At 60.2% G+C, this 9,879-nt stretch overlaps 1 protein-coding gene across 1 annotated transcript; it reads left to right on the top strand.

The window, feature by feature from the left end:
* Positions 1 to 580: 580 nt before the first annotated feature.
* On the top strand, positions 581 to 7,496 carry LOC118701260 (uncharacterized serine/threonine-protein kinase SBK3-like; the record flags this gene model as incomplete). Its single annotated transcript, XM_036405892.2, has 8 exons — positions 581 to 741; positions 2,596 to 2,664; positions 2,792 to 2,872; positions 2,971 to 3,054; positions 3,172 to 3,264; positions 3,994 to 4,117; positions 5,370 to 5,572; positions 7,008 to 7,496. Coding segments are annotated over exons 2-8 (1,140 nt in total), but the record flags the coding sequence as incomplete, so codon positions are not given.
* Positions 7,497 to 9,879: the final 2,383 nt, after the last annotated feature.

The following is a 9,879-nucleotide window of genomic DNA, read 5'->3' as shown; positions in this document are numbered from 1 at the left end:
TCCCCCCCCCTCTCCCCGCGCTGTCCCCACTCTGTCCCCTGTGTCCCCCCCTGTGTCCCTCGTTTTCCCCCGTGTCCCCCCCTGTCCCCTCCCGTCTCTCTGTCCCCGCGCTGTCCCCGCTCTGTCCCCCCCGTCCCCTCGCTGTCCCCCCCTGTCTCTCTCTGTCCCCCCCTGTCCCCGCTCTGTCCCCGCCCTGTCCCCCCCTGTCCCTGCTCTGTCCCCTCCCGTCTCTCTCTGTCCCCCCCCGTCCCCTCGCTGTCCCCGCTCTGTCTCTCTGTCCCCCCCTGTCCCCGCTCTGTCCCCCCCTGTCCCCGCTCTGTCCCCTCCCGTCTCTCTCTGTCCCCCCCTCTCCCCTCGCTGTCCCCGCTCTGTCCCCTCTGTCCCCTCGCTGTCACCCCTTGTCTCTCTCTGTCCCCCCTGTCCCTTCGCTGTCCCCCGTGTCCCCCCCTGTCCCCTCGCTGTCCCCCCCGTCTCTCTCTGTCCCCGCGCTGTCCCCGCTCTGTCCCCGCCCTGTCCCCCCCTGTCCCCGCTCTGTCCCCTCGCTGTCCCCCCCCTGTCTCTCTCTGTCCCCGCGCTGTCCCCGCGCTGTCCCCGCGCTGTCGCGGCGCAGGTGACAATCCCGGCGGGGCGGTGGCACCGCGGGCACGGGAAACTCTGAGTCACAACCGCGGGGCCACCGGGGGGGACACGGCCCAGGGGACAGCGGGGACACCTGGGGACAGCCACAGCGCCCGGACACAGGTGGGGGCACCTGCGACACCGCGGGGACAGCTGGGGGACCCTGGGGACAGCGGGGCCACCCCTGGGGACAGCGGGGCCACCCCCCCGGGCCACCCCTGGGGACAGCGGGGCCACCCTCGGCGACACTTGGGGACACTCGGGGCCATCTGGGCCACCCTGGGGACAGCGGGGGGACCCTTGGGGACACCCTGGGGACACCTGGGGACACTCGGGGCCATGTGGGTCCCCTTGGGGACAGCGGGGGGACCCTTGGGGACACCCTGGGGATAGCTGGGCCACCCTGGGGACACCCTGGGGACACCTGGGGACACTCGGGGCCATCTGGGCCCCGCTTGGGGACAGTGGGGGGACCCTGGGACCATGTGGGCCCCGCTTGGGACAGCGTGGGGACCCCTGGGGACAGCCTGGGGACACCCTAGGGACAGTTGGGCCCCCCTTGGGGACGGCTGGGCCACCCTCAGTGACACCTGGGGACACTTCGGAGCCATCTGGGCCCCACTTGGGGACAGCGGGGGGACCCTTGGGGACAGCTGAGCCCCCCTTGGGGACACCTGGGCCACCCCTGGGGACACCTACGGGACCCTTGGGGACAGCTGGGCCACCCCCGGTGACACTCGGGGACACTCGGGGCCATCTGGGCCCCACTTGGGGACACCTGGGCCACCCGGGGGCCTCTTGGGGACAGCAGGGGGAGCCTTGGGGACAGCTGGGGGACCCTGGTGACACTCGGGGACAGCTGGGGGACCCTCGGGGACACTCGGGGCCATCTGGGCCCCACTTGGGGACACCTGGGCCACCCCTGGGGCCTCTTGGGGACACCTGGGCCACCCTGGGGACACCCTGGGGACAGCAGGGGGAGCCTTGGGGACAGCTGGGGGACCCTGGTGACACTCGGGGACAGCTGGGGGACCCTCGGGGACACTCGGGGCCATCTGGGCCCCCCCTGGGGACACCTGGGCCCCCTCGGGGCCACCTGGTGACACGGGTGACACGGGAACAGGTGGCCCTGGTGGCCCCGGGGGCGCCGGTGGCATTGGTGACACCGGTGGCACTCGGACAGGTGGCCCTGGGGACACCGGGGGGGGGAGGGGAACAGGTGCTGGGGGGGAGGGGAGGGGGGGAGGGGAACAGGAATGGTTGGACTGGGATAGACTGGGATAGACTGGGTTAGACTGGGAGATACAGGTTATACTGGGATATACTGGGTTATACTGGGATAGAGTGGGATATACTGGTTATACTGGGATATACTGGGAGATACTGGGATAGACTGGGTTATACTGGGTTATACTGGGATAGACTGGGATAGACTGGGAGATACTGGGATATACTGGGATATACTGGGATAGACTGGGAGATACTGGGAGAGACTGGGATAGACTGGTTATACTGGGATATACTGGGATATACGGGGAGATACTGGGATAGAGTGGGATATACTGGGATAGAGTGGGATATACTGGTTATACTGGGATATACTGGGAGATACTGGGAGAGACTGGGAGATACTGGGAGATACTGGGATAGACTGGGATAGACTGGGAGATACTGAGAGATACAACTGGGATATTCTGGGTTATACTGGGATATACTGGAATATACTGGGATATACTGGGAGATACTGGTTATACTGGTATACTGGGTTATACTGGGATATACTGGTTATATTGGTTACACTGGGTTATACTGGATTAGACTGGTCTGTACTGGTTAGACTGGTTCACACTGGTTTGTACTGGTTTATACTGGCCCATACTGGTTCATGCTGGGTTATATTGGTCCATATTGGTCCATACTGGTTTACACTGGGTTATACTGGTCTGTACTGGCTTTTACTGGTCCATACTGGTTTAGGCCATGGACGCCCCCTCAGATGAAGGTGACGATGATGATGATGAGCGAGCTCAGGAGCGCCCCCTGCAGGTCTGTACTGGTTTGTACTGGGTTATACTGGTTTGTACTGGGTTATACTGGTCTGTACTGGGTTATACTGGTTTGTACTGGTTTGTACTGGTCTGTACTGGTTCATACTGGTTTGTACTGGTGGCAGATCATGGATGTCCCTGTGGAGGCCATTGATGATGATGAAGGTGATGATGATGAAGAGCAGGCTCAGGAGCGCCTCCTGCAGGTCTGTACCGGTCTGTACTGGTTTGTACTGGGTTGTACTGGTCTGTACTGGGTTATACTGGTCTGTACTGGTCCATACTGGTTCGTACTGGTCTGCAGGCCACAGATGCCCCCTCAGAGGCCGCTGCTGATGATGAAGGTGACGATGATGATGATGAGCAGGCTCAGGAGCGCCCCCTGCAGGTCTGTACTGGTTTATACTGGTTCGTATTGGTCTGTACTGGTCTATACTGGTTCATATTGGTTTGTACTGGTCTATACTGGTTCATACTGGTTTGTACTGGTCTGTACTGGTGGCAGATCATGGATGTCCCCGTGGAGGCCGCGGATGATGAAGGTGACGATGATGACGATGAGGAGTCGGTGGCTCAGGCTCAGGAGCGGCTCCTGCAGGTCTGTACTGGTTTATACTGGTTTATACTGGTCCAAACTGGTTTATAATGATCTGTATTGGTTTGTACTGGTTTATATGGGTCCACACCGGTCCTTATTGGTTTATACTGGTCCAAACTGGTTTATACTGGTCCATACCAGTCCTTACTGGTTTATATTGATCCATACTGGTCCAAACTGGTCTATACTGGCCTGTACTGGTTCATACTGGTCTAAACTGGTTTATACTGGTCCATACTAGTCCGTACTGGTCTGTACCGGTCCTTACTGGTTTATACTGGTCTATACTGGTCCTTATTGGTTCATACTGGTCTGTACTGATCCAAACTGGTTTATAATGATCTGTATTGGTCCATACCGGTCCAAACTGGTCTATACTGATCCGTACTGGTCCATACTGGTCTGTACTGGTTTATACTGGTTTATACCACTCCATACTGGTTTATACTAGTCCATAGTGGTCCATACTGGTTTATACAGGTCTGTACTGGTTTATACTGATCCAAAATGGTTTATACTGGTCCGTACTGGTTTATACTGGTCCGTACTGGTCCTTACTGGTTTATACCAGTCCATACTGGTCTATACCGGCCTGTACTGGTTTATACTGGTCCAAACTGGTCTATACTGGTCCATACTGGTCCAAACTGTTTTATACTGGTCTGTACTGGTTTATAATGATCTGTACTCGTTTATACTGGTCCGTACTGGTCCGTGCTGGTCCGGCAGGCGCTGATGGCCCGCGCTGACCGGGCGCTGCCCCGGCGGGCGCTGGAGCGGGACTGGTCCATACTGGGAGAGCTGGGGAGCGGCTCCTACGGGCGGGTGCTGCTGGCACGGCCCCGGCGCGGAGGTGAGAGAACACCTGGGGACACCTGGGGACACACCCGGGATACACCTGGGGACACCTGGGGATACACCCGGGGACACACCTGGGGACACCTGGGGACACCGTGGACACACCTGGGGATACACCTGGGATACACCTGGGATACACCTGGGGACACCTGGGGACACCTGGGACACCTGGGATACACCTGAGAGTCACACCTGGGATACACCTGGGGATACACCTGGGGGGGACACCTGGGGACACCTGGGATACAGCTGGGGACAGCTGGGGACAGCTGGGATACACCTGGGGACACCTGGGATACACCTGGGGACACACCTGGGCACACCTGGGCACACCTGGGCAGCGGCCCCAGTGTGGAGGTGAGCGCACCTGGGGACACCTGCGGGCACAGGTGTGTTTGTCCCTGTCCCAGGTGTGTCTGTCCCTGTCCCAGGTGTGTCTGTCCCTGTCCCAGCCGTGTTACCTGTCCCTGTCCCAGGTGTGTTCCCAGTTGATCCGGGTGTGTTACCTGTGCAGGTGTGCGGGTGTGTCCCCTGTCCCAGCTGTGTCTGTCCCTCACCCAGCTGTGTTACCTGACCCAGGTGTGTCCCCTGACCCAGGTGTGTGTCATTACCTGTCCCACCTGTGTCGTTACCTGTCCCACCTGTGTCCCCTGACCCAGGTGTGTTGTCCCCTGTCCCAGGTGTGTCCATCCCTCACCCAGGTGTGTCCCCTGACCCAGGTGTGTCGTTACCTGTCCCAGGTGTGTCGTTACCTGTCCCAGGTGTGCTGTTACCTGTCCCAGCTGTGTCCCCTGACCCAGTGTGCCGTTACCTGACCCAGGTGTGTCGTTACCTGTCCCAGGTGTGTCCATCCCTCACCCAGGTGTGTCCGTCCCCTGACCCAGGTGTGTTACCTGTCCCAGCTGTGTCCCCTGACCCAGGTGTGCTGTTACCTGTCCCAGGTGTGTCCATCCCTGACCCAGCTGTGTCGTTACCTGTCCCAGGTGTGTTGTCCCCTGACCCAGGTGTGCTGTTACCTGTCCCAGGTGTGTTGTCCCCTGACCCAGCTGTGTCGTTACCTGTCCCAGGTGTGTCCATCCCTGTCCCAGCTGTGTCCCCTGACCCAGGTGTGCCGTTACCTGTCCCAGGTGTGTTGTCACCTGTCCCAGGTGTGTTGTCCCCTGACCCAGCTGTGTCGTTACCTGTCCCAGGTGTGTCCCCTGTCCCAGCTGTGTCCCCTGACCCAGGTGTGCCGTTACCTGTCCCAGGTGCGCAGGTGGCTCTGAAGCTGCTCTCCAAGGCGCGCACGCCCAGGTGCCGCTTCCTGCGGGAGTTCTGCACTCACCTGTGCCTGCGGGGGGCGCTCACCTGCGTCCAGGTGCTGCCGCTCGCCTTCGAGACCCCCACGGAGTTCGGCTTCGCCCAGGAGCTCGCACCTGCGGGGGACCTGTGCGGGCTGCTCACACCTGGGGTGAGTCACAGGTGAGGGACAGGTGTGGGACAGGTGGCACAGGTGAGGGACAGGTGAGGGACAGGTGAGGGACAGGTGACACAGGTGAGTCACAGGTGAGGGACAGGTGTGGGACAGGTGAGGGACAGGTGGGACAGGTGAGTCACAGGTGAGGGACAGGTGAGACAGGTGACACAGGTGGGACAGGTGAGTCACAGGTGAGGGACAGGTGTGGGACAGGTGACACAGCTGAGGGACAGGTGTGGGACAGGTGACACAGGTGAGTCACAGGTGAGGGACAGGTGAGGGACAGGTGAGAGACAGGTGAGGGACAGGTGAGACAAGGTGGGACAGGTGAGGGACAGGTGAGTCACAGGTGAGCGACAGGTGAAAGACAGGTGAGACAGGTGAGTCACAGGTGAGGGACAGGTGTGGGACAGGTGAGACAGGTGAGTCACAGGTGAGGGACAGGTGAGGGACAGGTGAGGACAGGTGAGGGAGGTGAGGGACAGGTGAGTCACAGGTGGGACAGGTGAGAGACAGGTGAGGGACAGGTGAAGGACAGGTGAGGGACAGGTGAGACAGGTGAGTCACAGGTGAGGGACAGGTGACACAGGTGAGGGACAGGTGAGACAGGTGGGACAGGTGAGTCACAGGTGAGGGACAGGTGACACAGGTGAGTGACAGGTGAGTCACAGGTGAGGGACAGGTGAGTGGGAACAGGGAACAGTTTTGCACCTGGCTGGCAGAACAGGTGTGCTCAGGTGATCTCCCAGCACTGGCTGGGTGACACAACTGAGTGTCCCCAGGTGTGTACCCCATCCTCAGGTGTCCCCAGGTGTGTTACCTGTCCCCAGGTGGCACTGAGTGACCCCGTAGGTGTGCCCCAGGTGTCCCCAGGTGTCCCCAGGTGTCCCCAGGTGTGTTACCTGTCCCCAGGTGGGTCTCCCTGAGCCACAGGTGAATCCTCACAGGTGTCCCCAGCTGTGTTCCCCATCCCCAGGTGGCCCCAGGTGTGTCCCAGGTGTGACCTCAGGTGTGTCCCCTGCCCCCAGGTGTGCCCCCAGGTGTGTCCCCAGGTGACCCCATCTGTGTCCCCCCCCGTCCCTAGGTGGGTCTCCTGGAGCCGCAGGTGAAGCGCTGCCCCTCCCAGGTGTGTCCCCTGTCCCCAGGTGTGTCCCCAGGTGACCCCAGGTGTGTCCCCTGTCCCCAGGTGTGTCCCCAGGTAACCCCAGCTGTGTCCCCCCCCCTGTCCCCAGGTGTGTTACCTGTCCCCAGGTGTGTCCCCAGCTGTGTCCCCCCCCCTGTCCCCAGGTGTGTTACCTGTCCCCAGGTGTGTCCCCAGCTGTGTCCCCCGTCCCCAGGTGTGTTACCTGTCCCCAGCTGTGTCCCCCCCGTCCCCAGGTGTGTTACCTGTCCCCAGGTGTGTCTCCAGCTGTGTCCCCCCCGTCCCCAGGTGGGCCTCCCGGAGCCGCAGGTGAAGCGCTGCGCCGCCCAGGTGTGCTCGGCGCTGTGTTACCTGCACGGCCACGCCCTGGTCCACGCCGACCTGAAGCTGGACAACGTCCTGGCCTTTGACCCCGAGTGCCACCTGGTCAAGCTCGGCGACTTCGGCCTGACGCGCGTGCAGGGCGCGCAGGTGCGCCCCGCCCCCGGCCACGCCCCCTACGCCGCCCCGGAGCTGCTGCCGCGCGCTCGCCCGCGCCCAGGTGAGCCCCACCTGGAGCCGCCCGTGGACACCTGGGCGCTGGGGGTGCTGCTGTTCGCGCTGCTCACCGGGAGCTTCCCCTGGGCCGCGCCTGCGCGCTCCGACCCCGCCTTCCGCCGCTTCCGCGCCTGGCACGGCCGCGCCTGCGCGGAGGGGGCGGGGCCGGGGGCGGGGCCGCCGGGGCGCGCCTGGCGGGGCCTGGCGGGGGCGGGGCTGGAGATGCTGCGGGGGCTGCTCCACCCCCAGGCAGGGAGGAGGAGCCCACCCGGGGAGGTGCTCAGGTACCTGGGCGGGGCCTGGCGGCGGCACGGGGCACAGGTGGGCGCAGCAGGTGAGGGGGCACAGGTGAGCTCTGCAGCAGGTGAGAGTGGGAGTGGCCAGGTGAGCTCCATAGAGCAGGGGGAACAGGTGAGCTCTGCAGGTGAGGGGGAACAGGTGAGCTCTGCAGGTGAGAGTGGGAGTGGCCAGGTGAGCTCCATAGAGCAGGGGGCACAGGTGGGCGCAGCAGGTGAGGGGGCACAGGTGAGCTCTGCAGCAGGTGAGAGTGGGAGTGGCCAGGTGAGCTCCATAGAGCAGGGGGAACAGGTGAGCTCTGCAGGTGAGAGTGGGAGCGGCCAGGTGAGCTCTGCAGGTGAGAGTGGGAGTGGCCAGGTGAGCTCCATAGAGCAGGGGGAACAGGTGAGCTCTGCAGGTGAGGGGGAACAGGTGAGCTCTGCAGGAGAGAGTGGGAGTGGACAGGTGAGCTCTGCTGGTGGGAGTGGGACCAGTCAGGTGAGCTCTGCAGGTGAGGGGGGACAGGTGAGCTCTGCAGGTGAAGGGGGGCGCAGCCAGGTGAGCTCTGCAGGTGAGGGGGAACAGGTGAGCTCTGCAAGTGGGAGTGGCCAGGTGAGCTCCATAGAGGAGGAGGAACAGGTGAGCTCTGCAGGTGGGAGTGGCCAGGTGAGCTCCATAGAGCAGGGGGAACAGGTGAGCCCCACAGGTGGCTCCGGGTCCCCCAGTATTGAGGTGAGGACACCTGGACAGGTGAGGGGAACACCTGGAGATGGGATAGAGACACCTGGACAGGTGAGGGGAACACCTGGAGATGGGATAGAGACACCTGGACAGGTGAGGGGAACATTTGGAGATGGGATAGAGACACCTGGACAGGTGAGGGGAACATTTGGAGATGGGCTGGCAACACCTGGACAGGTGAGAGGAACACCTGGACAGGTGAGAGGAACACCTGGATGTGGGATAGAGACACCTGGACGGGTGAGGGGAACACCTGGATGTGGGATAGAGACACCTGGACAGGTGAGAGGAACATCTGGAGATGGGATAGAGACACCTGGACAGGTGAGGGGAACACCTGGACAGGTGAGGGGAACATTTGGAGATGGGCTGGCAACACCTGGAATGAGATGGAAACACCTGGAGATGGGATAGAGACACCTGGACAGGTGATGGACACACCTGGGACGGGCAGGGAACACCTGGGCTCACCTGGGGATCCCAGATTCAATAAAATTCCCGGATTTTTGGATTTTTTGCCTCTTTTTTTTTTTTTGCCTTTTTTTTTTAATTTTTTTTTTTACCTGGTTGGGTCTGGTGGGTGGGGGAGGGGCGGGAAAAATGGGGGGGGAAAATGGGAAAAATGGGGAAAAAAAAGGGAAAAAAGGAGAAAATTGGAATTTTGGGGGAAATGGGGAGAAATGGGGAAAATGGGGTTAAATGGTGAAAAAATGGGAAAATTGGAATTTTTGGGAAGAATGAGGGGGGAAATGGGGAAAATTGAGAAAAATGGAAAAAATGGGGAAAGGGGAAAAAATGGGGGGAAAATGGGGAAATTGGAATTTTTGGGAAAAATTGGGGGGGGGAAATGGGGGGAAAATTGAGAAAAATGGGAAAAACGGAAAAAATTGAGGGAAAATGGGAGGAAATCAGGAAAAAGGGGGGAAATGGGAAAAATGGAATTTTTGGGGAAAATTGAGAAAAATGGGATAAAATGGGGAAATGGGAAAAATGGGAAAAGTGTGGGGGGGAAATGGGAAAATTGGAAAATTGGAATTTTTGGGGAAAACGGGAAAAAGGGGAGGAAATTGGGGAAATGGGAAAAATTGGAAAAAAGTGGGGAATTGGAGAAAAACATGGGAGAAAGGGGGGGAAAAGGGAAAACCCCCAAAATCCCCCAAAATCCCCCAAATCCCCCCAAATCCCCCAAATGTCCCCAAATCCCCCAAAATCCCCCAAATCCCCCCCAAATGTCCCCAAATCCCCCAAATCCCCCAAAATCCCCCAAATCCCCCCCAAATGTCCCCAAATCCCCAAATCTTCCCAAATCCCCTAAATCCCCCAAATGTCCCCAAATCCCCAAAATTCCCAAAATTCCCCAAATCCCCCAAATCCCCCCAAATCCCCCAAACCCCTCAAACCCCCCCAAATGTCCCCAAATCCCCCCAAACCCCCCCCAAATCCCCCAAAATCCCCAAAAAACCCCAAATGTCCCCAAATCCCCTAAATCCTCCAAATGTTACCAAATCCCCCCAAATCCCCCCAAAATCTCCCAAATCCCCCCAAAATCCCAAAATCCCCCAAATCCCCCAAATCCCCCAAATCCCCCCAAATCCCCCAAATCCCC

The sequence above is a fragment of the Molothrus ater genome, unplaced genomic scaffold, assembly GCF_012460135.2.
Source record: "Molothrus ater isolate BHLD 08-10-18 breed brown headed cowbird unplaced genomic scaffold, BPBGC_Mater_1.1 matUn_MA555, whole genome shotgun sequence".
Taxonomy (NCBI): Eukaryota; Metazoa; Chordata; class Aves; order Passeriformes; family Icteridae; genus Molothrus; species Molothrus ater.
Note: the sequence above shows the minus strand (reverse complement) of the source record. Positions and strands in the feature narration are given on the sequence as shown.